The sequence below is a fragment of the Pithys albifrons genome, chromosome 7 (assembly GCF_047495875.1).
Source record: "Pithys albifrons albifrons isolate INPA30051 chromosome 7, PitAlb_v1, whole genome shotgun sequence".
NCBI classification, from domain to species: domain Eukaryota; kingdom Metazoa; phylum Chordata; class Aves; order Passeriformes; family Thamnophilidae; genus Pithys; species Pithys albifrons.
The window spans coordinates 57,024,050-57,043,450 of record NC_092464.1 but is presented as its reverse complement, the minus strand read 5'-3'; the positions used below and the strand labels follow the sequence as shown (position 1 = coordinate 57,043,450).

General features: G+C 50.6%; 2 protein-coding genes and 1 pseudogene across 2 annotated transcripts in view; 2 read left to right on the top strand and 1 right to left on the bottom strand.

Annotated features, from left to right (window-relative positions):
- LOC139673813 (zinc finger protein 850-like) overlaps nt 1-19,401 on the bottom strand; it is a 408,695-nt gene that overhangs the window by 123,774 nt on the left and 265,520 nt on the right. The gene's annotated exons all lie outside the window — the stretch shown is intronic.
- The window catches only part of LOC139673822 (zinc finger protein 135-like), a 302,962-nt pseudogene that overhangs the window by 91,043 nt on the left and 192,518 nt on the right, over nt 1-19,401 (top strand).
- Nucleotides 7,226-8,155, top strand: LOC139673886 (olfactory receptor 14A16-like). The gene has a single exon (XM_071559820.1). The coding sequence runs from the start codon at nt 7,226-7,228 to the stop codon at nt 8,153-8,155; it is 930 nt and encodes a 309-aa protein (XP_071415921.1).

The following is a 19,401-nucleotide window of genomic DNA, read 5'->3' as shown; positions in this document are numbered from 1 at the left end:
CCTTGCCCCACCTCACACAAGGAGTTCCCTGAGGTTTCTGGGGTGGAGCTCTCTCACCTGACACAGGGGAGCAGTGACCAGTGTCAGTGACACCCCTGGGGTTTGGATGATCAGCTTTGCACTCATCTCACACATCTGTTACAGTGGCTTCCTGTAAGAGTTCCTAAATCATCAAATCACTTTTCCTTTCCATCCCCTCCAGGGTACAGGATGTGTGACTCTGGTTTAGGAGATGAAATAGGTGGGAATGGTCTCACCTGGAGCTCACAGGAGGCATCGAGCTCACAGGCCCTTGTCCTGCTGAGGGAATTCAATCCTCTGAACACCTCCTGGGAAAGCAGCATGGAGGGTTCTGGACACTGCAGGAGACTCCTGGAATGCATGGGGGGAAACTTCCTGACCCAGGTCAGGAGGCCTTTCCAGGGGGGATGTGTTCCTGGATCTTTGGTCACCAAGGCAAGTGGTGACCAGTGGTGTCCTGGGCTGTCTCCAAAGCAGCCTGGGCAGCAGGGGAGGGGGATTCTGCCCCTCTGCCCTCTCAGGTGAGACCCCACCTGCAGTGCTGTATCCAGCTGTGGGTCCCAGCACAGGAAGGACTTGGACCTGTTGGAGTGAGTCCAGATGAAGCACCAGGATGATCAGAGGGATGGAGCAGCTCTGCTGTGAGGAAAGGCTGGGAGAGCTGGGATTGTTCGGCTGGGAGAAGAGAACCTTTGGGGTGACCTGAATGTGACCTTCCAGAACCTGAAACAAGACAACAAGAAAGATGGAGAGAGAGACATTTTACCAGGGCCTGGAGTGACAGGAAAATAGGCAATGGCTTCACACTGACAGAGGATAAGTTTAGATGAGGTATTAGGAAGAAATTCTTCCCTGTGAGGGTGCCGAGAGTCTGGCACAGGTTTCCCAGAGAAGCTGTGGCTGCTCCATCTCTAGTGTTCAAGACCAGGCTGGGCAGAGCTCTGGGCAACTTAGTCTAGTGGAAGTTGTGCATGTCCATGTCACTGAGGTTGTACCCAGGTGATCTTTTAAGGTCCCTGAAACTCAGGACACTCTATGATTCTGAGTTACTTCAGGCAGCTGTGACAGACCCCAACATCTTGACCCAGCTGGAGAATGTTGGGGAAGGTTGGCGTTGTGAGAGGCTTTGTGTGCCCACGCCACCCACCCCGACGCGACCCCGGGTTCGGGCTTCTGGTTGCACGTGCGTGTTCTCATAGAGATAGAGCTGTACACCAAGTAATAGCAGCAGGAACCTTCAACTGCATTAGGGAATTAGTGGGTTAATATAACTTCTTGGGGTGAACATGTGGACAATAACAGCTTGGGGTAGGGCAAGAGGCCCTGTCCACGAGGCGGCAGGCTGCTCTGATTGGTGGGAGGGCTGTGTGCACGAGGAGGCAGCATGGGGCTGGTGCCACCGAGGCTGTGCTTTTCCTGGGCTTCGAGGTTGTTTACCTGCCTCATGGCTGGCTCAAGGTTGCAGTGACCTTGGCCAGCCTGTCAGCTCCTGGATGGTGTGTTGTGCATAGAGGCTTGAGGCCAAACCTCTCCCAACAGGGGAAAATATACACCTTCCAAAAGGGAAATTAAAGGCAGTATTGCAGAAAGACCCACCAGGTCCAGCCCCATAGAAAGGGATGCAATGGCTGAGAGGGACTCCAGGCCCTGGGAGTCAGCCTGTTACCTGGAGGGGATGTGCTCCCACTCTGTCCCCCACCACGAGGTCTCCAAGGAGCCCAAAAAGAGCCACACAGAGACCACAGGAGAGGAAGGAGAGAGAGAGTTTATTGATAAAGGGTAGGGGTATATAAAGGTTTTGGGGGACTCAAAATACCACCAATAGTGAGCAAGGGCGGATTTGGACTATTACCAATAGAAATCCAGGGTTAACAACCAAGAGAAAAGAGTAAATAAGAACCAATAAGAAAACTTGAAGCTTCCTCTAGGACACTACATGCATTCCTGAGAGGCGAGGTAACAGTTATATTGTGGGATTTTGGGAAAAGGACAGTGACAAGGCAAAAGAGAACAAAAGAATCCATGTTGTGACATGCATTTATACAACAGTAAAAGTTCTGTTTTTAAGGCATTTGGGCAAGCTTTTTCATCTTCTTCACAAGTCCATTTCTGACAAGAGTTCTTCCCTTCCAGATACTGCAGATCCATTGGCACAAAGGGCAGCTGATATTTCTTGTGCTGTGGGTGCAGAAGGCAATGGGTTGTGCCTCAGACCACTCAGGGAGGCTTTTCCCAAGCTGTGTTCTCACAATGGCAGCTTTGGTTAAATTCTGCTGAGTGCTGGCTAAAAGTGATTTAAGCCCCAACACACAACTTGTCATTAATTCAAGCAGTTCATTAAAAGGCTAATTAAAACCATTCCTACAATATAATCAGAGACAAGACAGGGGCAGAGAAAAGGGGAGGCCAGGCATGGGGGATATGACTGGAATGTGATGGTTGTGAGGTCACTTCCACTGCAGCAGCCTGGGTGGCCCTCAGGAGACATTCTGGCCAGGGAGCATTGTGAGGTCATCCAGCACATCAGGGAACCCACACAACAAAAATTGCCATCCTTGGAGAGCTGAAGGAGTGGGGGAGGTGGGAGAGCCCCCCAGGTTCTGATTCTGGGGGCAGCTCTGTCACACAGCCCCACCAACCCTGGCAGGCGGGAAGGCAGCCTGGGCTTGTGGCCACCCTGCTCTGCACTGGCCCTGAAACTGGGGAAAAAGTCTTTTCCTCATCTCCAGGATAAGCATTCCCTGTTTCCCTCAACACCCCTTGTCTTTCATCCTCTTCACTTGCCAGCTTCAGACAAGCCTTCCTTTCCTCAAAAAACAAAGTCCCCACATCTAAATTTTTTCTTTGCAAACTGTCCTTGCTGTCACCTCCTGGCAGTGGCTTCATGGCCCCTGTCACAGCCAGCCCTGGCCCTGCACTGACCCAGCTCTGCTGCCCCACAGATGCTGCATCAGGAAGGGAAGGTCCACGAGGGAGGGAAATGCACAGGGACTCATCCTGGAAGGGACCCTGGGAGGTTTCTGAGCCAAATCAAAGCACAGTGAGTGGGGAAAGGGAGACAAGGATGGGCTGTTTGTGTGCTCTGCCATGTCAGGAGAAGATGTGGAGCTCCAGAGACACCCAGACAATGTGGATCCCTCAGAAGATGATCTCAGACAGCGGCTCCCAGGCCTCTGCCAATCACTGGTTACTCTGGTTTGATGTTCCCTGGTGGTTCCACCCACCCCCACCCCCACCAGTGTTCTGTGCACACACATCTTTCTCAGCAGTGTCTGAACCCTCAAAAGACTCAAGACCTGATGGTTTCTGCCTCCCACTCTAGAGGTTGGCACTTGGATCACCCCCCACACTCACAGCACAGAGATCCCTTGTCCCAGAGATTTCTTAGCAATGGAGGGATTAAGAAAATGGGAAAGATTGTGGGATCAGTTGCAGGACATGGCAAGGGAAAGGCACTGACCAGTCACTTGCTTGCACATGCTCTTCTCCTTTCATACCCTTTTCTCTCTATTTTCTCATGCCTGTTCCTCCACATATCACTTCATTCATTTCCTAGACACCCCATGGCAAGTCTTACACTGTCCCTAAATGCACTTTCTGGCTGCCCATCCTTAGTCTCTGGACCTGAGTGAGAAAACCCCCAACCTCAGCTGCAAGGCCATCCTGGGGGACTGTCACTGATTACTTGGGGAGCCTTTCATGCAGAGATGTTGGAAATCTCTATTAGTTCCTTTGTAACTTTTGAGGTTTGAAAGGTTCCTCCAACGTCATTGAAATTCATGTCCCTAAAAGGACTGTTTTTCCATTTTCATAAAGTGTTGGGGATTAGGTCACATTAAAATGCCAACATGGTGCATGTCGGTATTTGCAACCCTGTGGAGAAGGAGTTGGGAATATAAGAATAAAGAATAATAAACTGTTTAGGTTGGAAGAGACCTAAAATAGCCACTAGTCCAAGTGCACTTCAATTACTCAGGGACACCTTCCACAAGTTTAGGTTGTACAAAATTCCAAACCTTGGGCAGCTCCAGGAATGGGGTTTCCACTTACTCTGTAACCTGGCCCAGGTTCCTGCCACCCTCAGCACAAAATATTTCTTCCTGACATCCAATGGAAACCTCCCCTCATTCAGTTCCAGATCCTGTGCCTTGTTCTGCCAATACAACCTTTGGCAAAAAGTGTCACTGTGTCTCTCCTGCACTAAGAGCACAACATTTTCATGGCTAAATACCAGAGATATCGTATGAAGGGGTTTGGAAGCCTCCAAGCCCTGGGCCCAGTGGTGTGGAGACTGAGGAAAGAACCGGAGAAGCCTGAGAGGCCTTGAAGGGAAAGTGGGGAGGTCCAGACTGCACACAAGGAGAAAGGAATTTCTGCCCAAGGGCAGTGCTGTGGTGCAACACAACCCCTTGAAAAAGTCTGGATCAGTCCAAGGCTTTGTGTGCCAAGGCAGAGCCAGGGAGGAGGGAGAGATGTCAGTGCAGGAAGGGGCCAGCGAGGTGGGGCAGCCGGGGGATGCCGACAGCCTGCAGGGAAAGGGGCAGGGCATGGACACCATAGGACAGCCTGGGCTGGAGAGGAGACAGGGATGGGCAGAAGCTGAAAGGCCCCAAGAGAGCCAAGTTGTGCAGGCCTTTGGCCATGGCTGCTGTGTGTGCCCCTGATGGCATGAGGAGACAAGTGAGCCTTGCAGCCCTGGGGCCTCATTGCCTCCTTGTCCCTGCTCAGCAGCCTGGGAGGTGCCACCCCATCCTCCTGCCCCTGGCACGGCACATCCCACATACCAGTGCCCCAGGAAGAGTCCTGAGGAATGAGGGAGGGACAGGATCTCCCTTCCCAGGGCTGGGGGTCATGGCTGTGACCTTTGGGTTAATGAAATGCTTCTTACTTTCCTCAGTATAAGAGTGACCTTTCTTTCCTAGTCCATGTTTGTCATCATTGTCTCTTTGTTTTCTAACTGGAATCTGGGGACACTTTCTCAGTTATGTCCCTCAGAGGGACCCATTAACTACAAAAGAAACTTTAAAGTTTGATTCAGACTTTGCTTTCTCAAGAGGTTCCTGCACCTTTCCTCAGGGTCTGATGTTCAGGGACTCAGCACCAACCCCCCCAGAGGGCCATTAAATGCCCTGGGCTGTTGCTGTGCTGCTGAGCTGGGCCGGGCTCCTGGCACACAGGGAGCTCCTGGCAAGCGGGCAGCGCTGCAGAGAGACAGCTCTGCCCAGGAGCAGCTCCTGTGCACAGCCCAGCAGGGCTCAGGGCACTGCCTGCACACACCGAGGGCAGAAAAGCAGGGCAGAGAGAGGTTACAGTCTGGGATGTGAGGAAAGCTGAGAGGAAGATCCACAGAAGAGGAATCTTTCCAGGCTTTCAGAAGGTAAGTCTGCATGAAGGGCAATGTATGTGCAGTTTGTGGGAAGATCTCCCAACGCTGGCACATCCCACAGCCTGGGGGGTCTCTAATGTGGGATATCACAGTGTCTCTGGTGCTGAAGATGAGGACGGGCTGCAAATCAGGGACTCTCTGCTGCACCATCCCAGGGACATCCCAACAGGGTTCCCTCCTCCCAGGGATGGCTGTAGGGTTTGAATCCAGGCTGTGCCACCCAGGCTGCCCCAAACTGTCCTGCAGAGCAGGATCCTGCACCCCAGGGTGCTGTGCCAGGGCAGGAGCTCTGCCACGTACCAGCGGCAGCTCTCAGCTGGTCTGGGAAGCTCCCTCAGTGCTGGGAGAGAGGCTGTGGAAGGAAAGAGCAAACCCTGACAGGGCAGGGCAGGGCAGGGCAGGGCAGGTTTGTTCAGCTATCAAGTGAGATTTTCATAGGTGAGGACTGCTTACAGAACCAGAGCACTGAAGGATATTTTCAAGGTCATAATTCAAGGAGAACGTGAAAGGAGGGATTTCTATCAAGCTCTCAAGGCACATGCCTGGTGGTTTCTCATGCAGAGGGAACTCTGAGGAGCTGCACAGGGGGTGAGAACTACCTGGCATTGTTGGAGCCTGGGAGGTGGCACAGCTGGCTCAAGGTGACACTACCCTGAGTGTCCACCTGGTTCTGCCCTGGCTTCTCCCAGCCGGACCCTCAGTGTGCATTTCCTTTTTCCTCAACTTGCTCATGTTGCTGGGGTTGTTTCCTCCTTCTCTCAGTCAGGTTCACTGGGAATGGGAGTTCAAGCTACAGAGTCAATCACTGATCCTGTGATCCCCCACAGGCAGGTGGGTCCCTGGGAATGAGACATTCCAATTTTCCTCTGACCTGTGGGGCTGTCAGTAGTGAATTCTGTGTGCCTGGAGAATGAGGTGTGTTTCCAGAATCAAACCCCATTGTCAGGACACTTGGCTCTTCTCTGAGATGTCCTTCCAAGCTGGGAGCTGCCCTCAAGAATGCAAATCACCTTCATAGCACAATTGTGTTATCTGAAATCCCCAGTGCAGAGGGGCAGAGATGCTGTGCCCATCCCAGGAAATGCTGTTGGGTTGGTGAGATGAGCCATGTGTGTCCTTGAGACCTTGAGCCAGGCTGAGACATTGAGTGGTCTGTGATGGATCTCTCTGCTCTCAACAGTGTCTGGTGGCATTTCAGACAAAAATGGGAGTGTGATCACTCTCTGTCTGAGGAAGGCCCAAGTCCAGGGCAGCTGGAAGAAGGCTGAGGGACAGAGCAACTCCCCTCACTCTGCACTAAGCCACAGACATGGTCCTGTTTGGGAAGCCCTGCTCTGCTCTTCCTCAGGGCAGCACAAATGCTGAGGGGTTCTGCCATCCAGGAAAACTCCACAGGGAAGATGAGGGGAGTCAGAAACAAAACACCCAAACCTCTGAAACTGTCTTCTGGAATCCTGAAATCTTCTCATAACTGCAGGTGCAGGTGCCCATGAGAACTTTTGCTTTAGGAGCAGTTTCATCTGACACAGCTGAACACCAGAATGGGCCCTGCCCCCACCATGGCCATGACCCCACTGGAGCAGAGCAGGGCTGACCCTCACAGCCAGTGGACAGAGGGGCTGCTCCTCCTGGGGAATGTAGTGTGCACCAAGCAGGGCTCCAGCTGTGGAGATGAAGCAAAGTTTTCTGAAAAAGCAAAAGTTGAGTGTGTGAGAAGAAGGGGAACGGGTATTGGGAAATGACTTTTTCAGAAACATCTCATCTAATTTGTCTCTTTTATTTCCTCCTTGGAGAGTGCCCCACCTCCAGAAGCAGCAAATGTCCAACAGCAGCTCCATCAGCCACTTCCTCCTCCTGCCATTGGCAGACACGCGGCAGCTGCAGCTCCTGCACTTGTGGCTCTTCCTGGGCATCTCCCTGGCTGCCCTCCTGGGCAACGGCCTCATCATCAGCGCCGTAGCCTGCGACCACCACCTGCACACCCCCATGCACTTCTTCCTGCTCAACCTGTCCCTCACAGACCTGGGCACCATCTGCACCACTGTCCCCAAAGCCATGCACAACTCCCTCTGGGACACCACAACCATCACCTACACGGGATGTGCTGCACAGCTCTTTTTCTTTTTGTTCTTCATCATGACAGAGTTTTTCCTCCTCACCATCATGTGCTACGACCGCTACGTTGCCATCTGCAAACCCCTGCACTACGGGACCCTCCTGGGCAGCAGAGCTTGTGCCCACATGGCAGCAGCTGCCTGGGCCAGTGGCTTTCTCAATGCTCTGCTGCACACAGCCAATACATTTTCCCTGCCCCTGTGCCAGGGCAATGTCCTGGGCCAGTTCTTCTGTGAAATCCCACAGATCCTTAAGCTCTCCTGCTCACACTCCTATCTCAGGGAAGTTGGGCTTCTTTTGGTTAGTATCTGTTTAGTTTTTGGTTGTTTCATTTTCATAGTTTTCTCCTATGTGCAGATCTTCAGGGCTGTACTGAGGATCCCCTCTGAGCAGGGACGGCACAAAGCCTTTTCCACGTGCCTCCCTCACCTGGCCGTGGTCTCCCTGTTTGTCAGCACTGGTATGTTTACCTATCTGAAGCCTTTCTCCATCTCCTCCCCATCCCTGGACCTGGTGGTGTCTGTTCTGTACTCGGTGGTGCCTCCAACACTGAACCCCCTCATCTACAGCCTGAGGAACCAGGAGCTCAAGCATTGTCTCAGGAAATTGATGATTGGTTTCTTTCAGAAATAATGAAGTACCACTTTTCTGCTTAGAGCATTCAGAATGTAACTCGTTACAAGCCCTGTCTGCTTTTAGTCACGTGTCCTCTTTTGTGTTTGTTTTATTTCTGGTAGTTTTTCTTTTTTATTTTCTTATTAAACATGTTTCCATTAAAGAATGTCATGTCTAATTAATGATTAATGTTACCACAATATCTACAAGTCTCCTGATATTCAGTTATTGTTCAAAAGTCATGAGTCCTGTGATTTTTAATGAAATAAACTTCCCTGCACTGACTTGTGGTGTCCAAGATGCTTCCTAAACCCTTCTCTGTGCTGTAGGGTCAGTGCCTGCGTGCACAGGGGGAGGGAAGAGACTCCCAGCATAGCAGGAAAACCAGGGACAAGGGCACTTGCTCTTTCCACATCTTCTCTTTCCAGCTCCACACTCTCCTTCTCAGCCTTTGTGTTGGTGCCAGGCCCAAGTGCTCTGCCAGCTTGGTCACATCCTGCTGCATGTCCATCCTGGGATCACAGGCAGGGACAGGTCATGGGCACTGCTGGGACACAGCTGGGCTCCACAACAGCAGCTCCATCAGGAAAGGGGTTCTCCTGAGGGCAGGGCAGGAAGGCTTTGCTCCTCTTCCAAAGTCACTGTCAGGAATGTGCCCAAGGAAGTTCCCTGGCAAGGCAAATCCCAGTGCCCAGTTGCAGAGTGTGAGCGTGCAGGATGTGGGCTTGTAGCAGTTTCCTTGCACAGCCAGAGCTCCTAGGACAGACTTGAAGGACCAGCAGAGCAGGGTCTGTCTTTGTTCCCTGGAGAGCCTTGAAACGTGCCCCACAGCAATTGTCACAGACCAATTCCTGCAAGCCCCATTCCCAGCTCTGGCCTCTCATCCCACCTGCAAGAGGTTGGTTGTGTCTCCATGAAGGGATGTCAAGGTCAGAGGTCCGTATTTGCTTTGCACTTCAGCATGTCTTCTGTATCTCCCTGTCCTGCCTTCTGGCCTGCCCCTTTCCCTGCCCAGCAGCAAACCAGCCTGGCTGGGCAGCATTTCCCCTGTGCAGGCAGAAAGGGCTCTGCAGGCAGGAGCAGCTTTGCCCTCCAGCAGGCAGCATTCCTGCCCTTTCCCAGAGCACAGAGCACACCTGGGCAGTGGGATGCAGCCAGAGGCACACACACCTCCATGGGTCACCCCTCTGAGCTGCCTGAACAGCTTCAGTGAGCACCCAACAGAGAAACAAATGCTCTCAGTCACAGGTGTCCAAGCAGGGCAGTGGGGACATGAAGATTAAAGGAGATAAAGAAGGTAAAGGGAAGAGTAAATACTGCCATTGATAAAAGGGACTAGGAAATTCAGACATCATCCATGGAGTTTTTACTGTTTGAAATGAGGACTCTCCACAACGCTCAGAAAATCTCCTCCTCCTCTCTCTCATAACCTGCCCCATGACTCTGTTGGGAACAGCCTCATCATGGGGCTACTGGAGGAAAACTTGCAAACCTGCTCCAGCTCCACCAGCCTGAGGGTCCCCTGGCTGGGGACAGCACAGTCTCTGCTCCCAGCACTGTCCCTGCCATTTCCTGTACCTTTGGCACATACAGAGTGTTTCCTGCTGGTGGCCACATCCCATGACCAGCACTGGGCTGTTTGCCAGCCCTGCTCTCTGCAAGACTCATGGACTGGAAGGGTTGTCTCCAGCAGAGCTGCACCCTGGCTCGAGGGAGTTCTGTCATCCACAGTCATGGTATCCTTTTCGTCCCACACACTGTTTGTGGCTCTTACTTTCTGCATCACGTCTTCTGTGGCCTGGTCGAGGTGCTGGAACTCTCCTGCAGTGACACCATGACACTCTTGCTCTGCTTTCCCAGCCTGATTTTTAGGTCCAGTCTTCCTTTTCCATTTACAGGAGCATCTTGTGTGTGCTTCAGAGCTGCCATCCTGGGGCAGCTCCTGCCCAGCACAGGCAGCCACAAGGTCTCACCACCTGCCCCTCTCACCTCACCAGGGCCACTGTTTTCTGCAGCATCCCCATCCTTTCCCAGCACAGCCCTCCTGGGGTAGTTTCACACAGCCCTTGCTCTACATCATCCTCATGCACCTGCTCACCCCCCTCACCTACAGCCTGATGGCCAGAAATATTCAGGGCAGGGAGGCACCAGGGAAAATTCTCAGGACAGCCTTGGAGTGCTCAGAGAGATCATTGTAGTGGTCGGTCTGTAGGAATAAATCCCTTCTGCCTCGCTTCTGAATGACCCCAGGGAGCTGGACAGGCCTGTGTTGTGTGGTGGGCACTAAACTGGAACTGTGGGATATGGAAAAGGCCTTTGGTGCCAGGGATATTGAGCAGGCTGGGCAGGGTCATTGTGAGACCTCTCTCAAACCCCTTGGGAAAGGCCAGATCCATCCCAGAGATTCTCAGGGACTTGGGAAAGGCAGACATGACAGCAGTTTGCAAACGGGGCAGGAGGGAGGATTGGGAGAGTTCCAGACTGGTCAGACTCAGCACTGAAGGGAACGTGACAAGTTCTCCTGTAGCCATCTTCAGGCATGGGAAGGACAAGGGAAGGATTGCAGAACCCCTGTGGAATGGAAAAGAAGGGGATGTTGTGTGCCCAGACTTTAGGAAGGCCTTAGACATGGTCTCCTGTGGTCTCCTTATGTCCAGATTGGTGACAGCTGGTCTGAAGAAATGGAACATGTGATGGGTGGGAATTTGACTGAATGAAGAGTGTCAAGTCAAATCCATGGTACAAAGTCTTCTTGGGAGCAACTTCCTGGTGAGACCCATCAGTGATCAGCCCTTGACCACAAATGCAGAACATCTTTATTATCTCTCTGTCCAATGGGAGAAACTGCATTTTCAAGTCCTTAGTGGATGTTACCAAATTTCAGGGAGCCCTTCAGCAACCTGTCTTGGCTTAAAGACCAATATTGGAATGGGAACTCCAATAAAATGAACTCACTCCCCTTTTACTCACCATCAATACAAGAAGACAAAATACAAGGACATGTAAGTGAAAAAATTAGTTTACTGGCAAGAAATATAGAAGCAAAAACAACACTATCAAGAGTGCAAATCAACAACACAGAGAGAAATCACTTTGTCTCTCCTGCCCCAACTTCCATTTGTGTACAAATAGAGCAGGGATCAACATGTGCTTCCAATCCCCCTTTTCCCCCCTGTTATGGGTTTGGCCAGATGGGCCTAAATTTAGGTGTTAAAGATCAGCTAGGCCTGGGATTGTCAGCTGATTTGAGCTGGGCCGAGCTAGCTCACAGCTGACTTCTTCCAGCCAATAATATTGTATTCCATACCATACTACATCATCTCAAAGGGTGTAAAACCCAGTGTGTGGGAGTGGCTTGGTCAGTTCCATCATGGCTGCACTAAGAGGAGGATGTCTGGCAGCTCCTCTACTATGCTGGGCCCTGCTCCTGTTGCCTCTGCTTGCATTTTGTTTGAGTTCAGGGAAGCAGAAATATTTTATTCTTGTACTTTCTCTTTCTTGCAGAGTGTCTTTTAGAGAGCTTATAGATTTAGAGTAATACACTTTGTATTACTGGGGAGTGGGAAGTTATGTCTTGTTATACCACACATAACTTGTGTAAGTGTGTGTTATATTGTAGTTTTCTCCTAACTTTCTCTTTTCTGTATAAATACATGTAGTTAGTTTCAGCATAAACCTGGTTTGAGGGGTTTTTTTCCTCTCCCTCTTCTTTTTACCCTTAGCTGGTAGGGGGAAGGAGGAACCCTTTTCCCTCTGTCTCGGACACTTGGCATTTTGCCAGCTCAACCCAAGACACCCCCGGGGAACAAAGAACAAAAAGCAGGGGTTTAGGAGGGGCAGGTCCTGTCTGACCAACCTGTTCTCTTTTTACGATCAGGTGACCCACCTGGTGGATGAGGGGAAGGCTGTGGATGTGTCTGTCTGGACTTCAGCAAGGCCTTTGATACTGTCTTCCATAATATACTCCTGGAAAAGCTGGTAGTCCATGGCTTGGACAAGTGTACCCTCTGCTGGGTTAAGAGCTGGCTGGAGGGCCGGGCCCAGAGAGTGCTGGTGAACGGGGCTGTGTCCAGCTGGTCACCAGTGGTGTTCCCCAGGGGTCAATGTTGGGTCCAGTCCTGTTTAACATCTTTAGTGATGATTTAGATGAGGGGATTGAGTCCATCAGCAGCAAATTTGCTGATGACACCAAGTTGGGAGGGAGTGTCGACCTGCTGGAAGGCAGGAGGGCTCTGCAGAGGGATCTGGAGAGACTTGAGAGATGGGCTGATTCCAATGGGATGAAGTTCAACAAGGCCAAGTGCAGGTCCTGCCCTTTGGCCACAAAAAACCCCTGCAGAGCTCCAGGCTGGACACAGAGTGGCTGGAGAGCAGCCAGGCAGAGGGACCTGGGGGGACTGAGGGACAGGAAGCTCAACATGAGTCAACAGTGTGCCCAGGTGGCCAAGAAGGCCAAGGGGATCCTGTCCTGTATCAAAACTAGCATGGCCAGCAGGCCCAGGGCAGTGACCCTTCCCCTGGACTCTGCCTTGGGGAGGCCACACCTTGAGTAGTGTGTTCAGTTCTGGGTCCCAAAGTTCAGGAAAGAGATTGAGGGGCTGGAGCGGGGCCAGAGAAGAGCAACAAGGCTGGTGAAGGGACTGGAGCACAAGTGCTGTGGGGAGAGGCTGAGGGAGCTGGGGGTGTTTAGCCTGGAGAAGAGGAGGCTCAGAGGTGACCTCAGCACTGTCTAGAACTACCTGAAGGGAAGTTCTGGCCAGGTGGGGGTTGGTCTCTTCTCCCAGGCACTCAGCAATAGGACAAGGGGGCATGGGCTCAAGCTCTGCCAGGGGAAATTGAAGTTGGATATCAGAAAATAATTATTTACAGAGAAGGTAATCAGGCATTGGAATGGGCTGCCCAGAGGGGTTGGATTCACCATCCCTGGAGGTTTTTAAACGCAGATTGGCCGTGGCACTGAGTGCCATGATCTGGTAAATGGACTGGAGTTGGACCAAGGGTTGGACTTGATGATCTGGGAGGTCTTTTCCAACCCAATCGATTCTATGATTCTATGATTCTATGAAAACCATGGGAAAGAGGGGATAAAGCAAAATCTGAAAACGATCTCATCCAAGGCAATTTCTGCTGCTGAAGCAAATGCTGACTCCAGAGGGGCCTAAGCAGCAGCAGAGCCGTGACTCTGGTCCGTGTGGCACTGGGAGGAGGCAGCGGGTCTGCTGATCCCATGCAGTTCTGGGGTCACAGTGGCCCCTTGGTTCCTGAGGTTCTGAAATGCCTCAGGGTCCCTTTTCTTCCATGAGGCTCTGCATGTCACAATGGCCTCTTGATTCCCTCAGATATCTCACTGTCCCCATATTCCTTTGGTTCCATGAGGCCCTGTAGTGTCACAATGGCCCCTTGATTCCATGATTTTCTGCATCACAATGACCTTTTGGTTCCATGAGGTTCCACTGAGTCCCAGGGTTCCTTTGGTTCCATGAGGCCCCCCAGTGTCACAGTGGCCTTTTGTGTCCACAGGGTTCCTCAGTGCCAGAATGGCCCCTTGAATCCAAGAGGTTCTGCAGTGTGACAATGGCCCCTCCAATCCACGAAGCTACAAACAGGTCACAGGGTCCCTTTGGCTCCATGAGGCCCCTCAGTGCCACAAAGTCCCCTTCATTTAATGAGCTTGCCCTGTGTCACAATGGCCCCTTGATTCCACAAGCCTTCACAGTGTCCCTGTGCTCCTTTGTTCCCACGAGGTTCTGTAGTGTCCCTTGGCCCCTTTGGCTCCATCATACCCTGTAGTGTAACAGCAACCTCTTGATTCCATGAGATTCCTGAATGTCACAATGACCTCTTAAAGGTAAGGAGTCCTGGGAGTTTGGCACGGAGTCAAAGATGAGTCCTTATAGAGTTATGATCAATGCTCACTTTATTTACCTAAACACTTTTATCACATATTTCTTAAACACGAGAATAGTACAGGCACATCATTGGTTAATAGCCAGTGTCCACGTGCCTCACAGCACGACCTGATTGGCTCCTGCCCCCAGTACACACGCCTAACGTATCATTTCAATTGGTGCTTCCTTCCAAGTCATGCGCCTCTGCGTCGCTGTCCCTGCCTGTTTCACGAGCTCCTGCATCTTGCTGCCCGTCCGCTTTAGTTGTTTGCTGCATATTTGTCTCCTCTTGAAACTAGCTCAAGGACACAGTGTCCTTACAGCTTGCACCAAAGGCTGGGTTGTGCATGCAGGCCTCTAGCAGCATGTCATGGCCTGGGCTGTTCAAGTATTTCTCTACAAATCCCCCTTTTTCTTTTTGCACAACCCAGGCCTGGTTGTGCCTTCATCAATAATCGTTTTACACAACTTAAAGCACAGCTAAGCACAAGCAAGCAGATTAAAATGGTAACTAAACACATAACACTTTGCTTAAGTAAATTTTGTAGCCTCCCAGTAATGCCCAACTATTCGAGCCAATCACTGAAGGGAGAAGTTGAAACTGTCAATTGTCGAAAACCTTCCTGGAGTTGCTCAAGGCTCTTGTGTACAGATTGGGAATGATCAGACAGATTCATACAACACGTTCCTTCAAAGTCTTTGCATCCATGGCTTTGAGCTAACAGCAGGAGGTCTATGGCCGCCCTATTTTGCAATCAGTGGTCAATTCTGAAAGGATTTTTGATGTTATGTTTAGTTCCTTTGCTGTTCAACAAGCCAGTTGTTGAATTAACCTTAAAGATTTCGCAGTGCCTATTCCAGATACTATGGATGCAATGATATTGACGGGAGTGCTCCAAAAGGTCACTTTGCTATCACACTTTGACCCAAGCTGGTACACTGATCGTTTACTACGCAATGCCCTGGTGCAGTTCCATAGGTTATCATCCAACATCTGCGATATGGTAGGTTTGAACAGAGTAAGTTTACCAAGATAGCAAGGGCCTCCTACTGGATTACCAGGGATACCAGGCCATGCTCTATCTCCACAGATCAAAACCAATCCTCTTGGTAAGGCCAGTCCTATAGTATTGTTTCCCCAAACGTCGGAGTACAGACATTTTGGAGGACAATAGCCGTCTTCTTTAATCTCTTTATAGATGGAGGATCACGGTGATCGAACACTACTGGAAATTAATTGGGCGGCAATTTCTTCATTTCCTTTAAACTGCACAGCTCTAAATCTTGGGGGTGCTGATGCAATGAGATCTAACCCTTGTGGTTCTACCATAGTCTTGTTTAGTGCTATAATCAATGCGCCTTGCCACCAAGCGGTGTAATTTTGTGCAGATATTGGTTTGGTGGCTTTGGCCGTGGTATCGTTCATTGTACACAATGTTTCATTCTTTACATATCCCTTAAACCATTCACGGGCAAATGTTGGCACTCCTATTAAACATGTCCTAAACAGGTCTCTGGGTGTTGCCATAGAGAGACAAAAGGAATCTTCTCCAGTTTCGTTAGCAATAGTAACCAAAATGTTGCTATTAGGCTCTATTTTTTGGAGGGTTGTGGCTGTACCGGGGCTAACTAAGATCCACAACAAGCACATACGACAGAAACCATTGATGATTTCTTTGCCCATTGTACCTGCAACAAAGCCAGCTTCAATGCAAATATTTGTTGAGCTTGCTCAAAGTCTTGGGAATCCCCAAAAGTTGCGAGATTAACTTCTTTAACTGGGATATTGTAAAGAGTTCCAGTTACACCATAAAATTCAGACAGGCTGTCTCCATAGCACCTTTCACAAAGGCTGCCCTGGGTGGCAATAGCTGATGTGTGACATGATATTATTGCTTTACATTTACCACACTGTATCTGTAGCAGCAAACGCTCTTTACAGGCGGGACATACGCGATTGCGCCATTTATATAATTCTCTGTTTAATTCCCACACTCCACCCGGTCCCCCATCTCCAAGGGTCTTTAAAGTCACAACACGAGGGTCTACGCTGAAGAGGCCTGGTATGCCGGTGGATTCGGCCACTTCCTCAGCCAGCTGCTGTATCACTCGTTGGCGCTTGATGTGTGGGCAGGCTTATCCGGAGATGCGGCAGCTAAAGCAGGTCGAGTCCATTTGCTGGGCACCCACACAGGTCCAGTATCTGTGGAGACAGAACTATAACCTCGTCCAGTGAATAACAGAGGCTTAGGACCTACCCACTGACCTGTTTTGAGTCCTTGTATGTTACTTGTACCTCCTGTATGGGTGATATTTGCTGGGAGCTATAGTGTAACTGCACTTGCACACTTTCATATGCTCCGTCACCGATAATCATCTCTGTAGTAACTCCTGCTAAAGGGTCTCCGGCGGGACAATGGCGAGCAGCTTCTAGTTGCACAAGCCATTTCCATTCCTTATGCCAAATTATTTGCTGAGAGGGTGTGAGTAAATAGCTTGCAAGATTTTTACAGTCATGAGGGCTATTAGTATCTGCTGTGAAGAGCCAATCTATCACTGCACGCTCATTCTCTGGTTTTATTCCTCCTTCCTTTAGAGTCTTTTTTGCTTGTTGCAGCACTTTCCAGTCATGCTGCTCATATTTTGGTGCATTATTATCTACTATAATGGGGCACACTACAAAGTCAGCAGCTGACCATTCTTCTTCCAGCACAGCATCTCGGACAAAGCCGGTCCATCGGCCCAATCAGGGCTGTCCGTTACTCATCGGTGTTGTTTCTCTGGACTTCCGGGGGGGCAGACAAAGTGCTCCTACTTCCTCATCCCCTGAGGTCAGAGAGGGGGCTCGATACATTTGAATAGTAGACGGTAGCGTTCTAGGCAGTGATCGTGGTACCTTTGCTTTTTCTTCAAGGGCTTTCATGGTTTGTCTATTCGATTCAGACATCTGTTCTAACAACTCCTTCATCTGCTGTTCCAATGGAGTCAGTGTCCGTTCTTGTTTGCCTCTAGACCTCCCCACAGGGGTCTCAGGCTCTTCTGGTGGAGGTGGAGCAGCAGGCGGAACCTTGGGATGGCAGCTAGGACTGCCCACTTCAGCCGTGGCCCCAGTAGTCACTTCCATATTGTTCGGAACTTCACTTGGAGCCGTGGGTCCGCTCACTTCCTCATCAGAAGCTGCTGCGCCACAATCGGACAAGAACTCACTCACAGATTGGTGCATCTTCCCTGTCATACCTTTCACAGCAAAGCCATTTCCCTCTATTCCTAGAAATGCCCTCCAGCTCTTTCCGTGCTCCGCCGCCAGGAGCGGGGGTGTCAAAGGCTCAACCCGCTTCTCCCTTTCTGGGGCAAGTACAGTAACAGCTGCAGCTGCCACTTTCAATTCAGCTTTCATAGCTTTTAGCGTGTTAATCACTGTTCTCCACGTTCCCTCTAACCCTGCCTTTTTTAGCAATTCACTGAGCTCCCTCTCATTCCAATAATCTAACTATTCTAATTTTCTTCTTATGTTGGGCCAGGCATGAGTAACAAAACACATTTTTAGCAGTTGTTGCCCCTCTGGAGTGTCAATGGATACACCAGAGTATTTCTGGATGGCCCCTTTCAACCTCTCTACCCACTCCATCCAGGTCTCATTCTTCTCTTGCTGCTCTTCCGAAGCCCATGGCATGTTCTTAACCCCGGGAGCCGCCTCTCTCATACCTTTAATCAAGTATATCCTATAATTCATCATATTCTGTCTGCCCTTCATCGTGTTTTGGTTCCACATTGGCGGCCTAATGGGAACTTTTCTTCTCCTCTTGCACAATCATAGGGATGGCCTTGGTTCCAAACCCTAATTGCTGCCACTTGTATCATTTCTGTTTCTTCAGAAGAAAACAAGATACCTGCAATGGACTGTAACTCATTCCATGTGTATTTGTTTGGGCCGAGGAACTGATCAAGCTCCTCGGCCAGCACAAGGGGATCCTCCAACAACTTTTTCATGGTGGACTTAAACTCCCTTACTTCAGAACTCGTGAGAGGAGCACTTACAAATCCGATTCCCCCTGGGACCCCTTGCATGGGCACTTCTCATAATGGATACAACTCCCCTATTTCTACCGCCACATCGTCCCCTTTGCATTCTTTTCAAGCAGCACTGCGAGTGACTGGCTGTCAAGGTGGACTGAGTTACTGGACAAGGGGTTGGATTAGGATCTGCTTAATAGCAGGGTGAACAAGATGGGCTAGGGTTCCTAGATGGTCTAATCTTAGGTGACTCAGGGATCCCTCCCCTCTCCTCTTCCCCTGAATCCTCCTCAAATCTCAGGTTATAAGGTGGAGGATTGGGAGGCCCTTCTCCCAGGAGATAGTTCAATGGGTCCCATTTATCATTCTTTCTCTTATTCTTTCCCTTTCCTCTCTTATCACTTCTGTCATTTGCATCTCCACCCTTTCCCAATCACACCACAAACACCCGCACTGATTTCACCCAACACTCAGCGTATACAATTTCCTGATCCCCAATATCACACTTCCTTTTCACATACAGATTCAAGGCTTTACACAACCAAAACTCACTCGATCCATATTCTGGCCACATCACACCGTCACTCCGAATTGGCTCTCTCACCCCTACCGCAGTACAATACTCTATCATTTTGCATTTCCTCAAGTTCTTGGCCCATTGTGCTTTTCCCACCCATCTGACATCCATCCTAACGGACTATCGTATGGTATTTCTGTTAATCCCTTTCTCATTCCCCTTTCCCCTTGCCTTCTCCTAAACCCCATTTTACTCCCACACCTTCCTATTATTCCCCCAATAGCTGACACACACACTCACACTTCACATTCACCCTCACACCACCACTCAAGGACCTGGCCTCAGCCCGTGTGCCTGTGGGTAGGTACCCCCCCACCCCTCGCTGGTGATCTCCTGGTGGGTTGTGCCTACCCACAATGGGCCTCCCTCAGCCCACCCCTGCTCCGCTACGTCTCCATCCTTCGCCTACTACTGGCACCACCCCCTCCTGGTTGCCTTCCCTGGATTTTGGGGAACACCCTCAACGACCAGGACTCCACCCGCCAGTCCCCGGAGTCCCACCCCTGGGGTACTCAACTGACCTCCCGCAGCGATCAATGGAAGCTGTCCCTTCTAGACCTCAGAGACACCTCCACCCAACTGTTCTCCACCAAAAGAAACAGACACAGACACACAGCTTGTCCCAGGTACCACCAACCCGCCTCAGGACAGCCCGTGGAGATCCATCAATCTTTATTAGAATCCCGAGGATGGAGTTTGGACAGTCCACCCTCGGAACCCCTCAGGGACCACTTGCCCTTTTTCAGGTTTCCCCCCTTCTCTGGACCATCTCTTGGACCTCAAAC

What these genes read in the sequence shown, in the direction of transcription:
- LOC139673886 (XM_071559820.1), top strand. Translation starts at nt 7,226, where the DNA reads ATGTCCAACAGCAGCTCCATCAGCCACTTCCTCCTCCTGCCATTGGCA.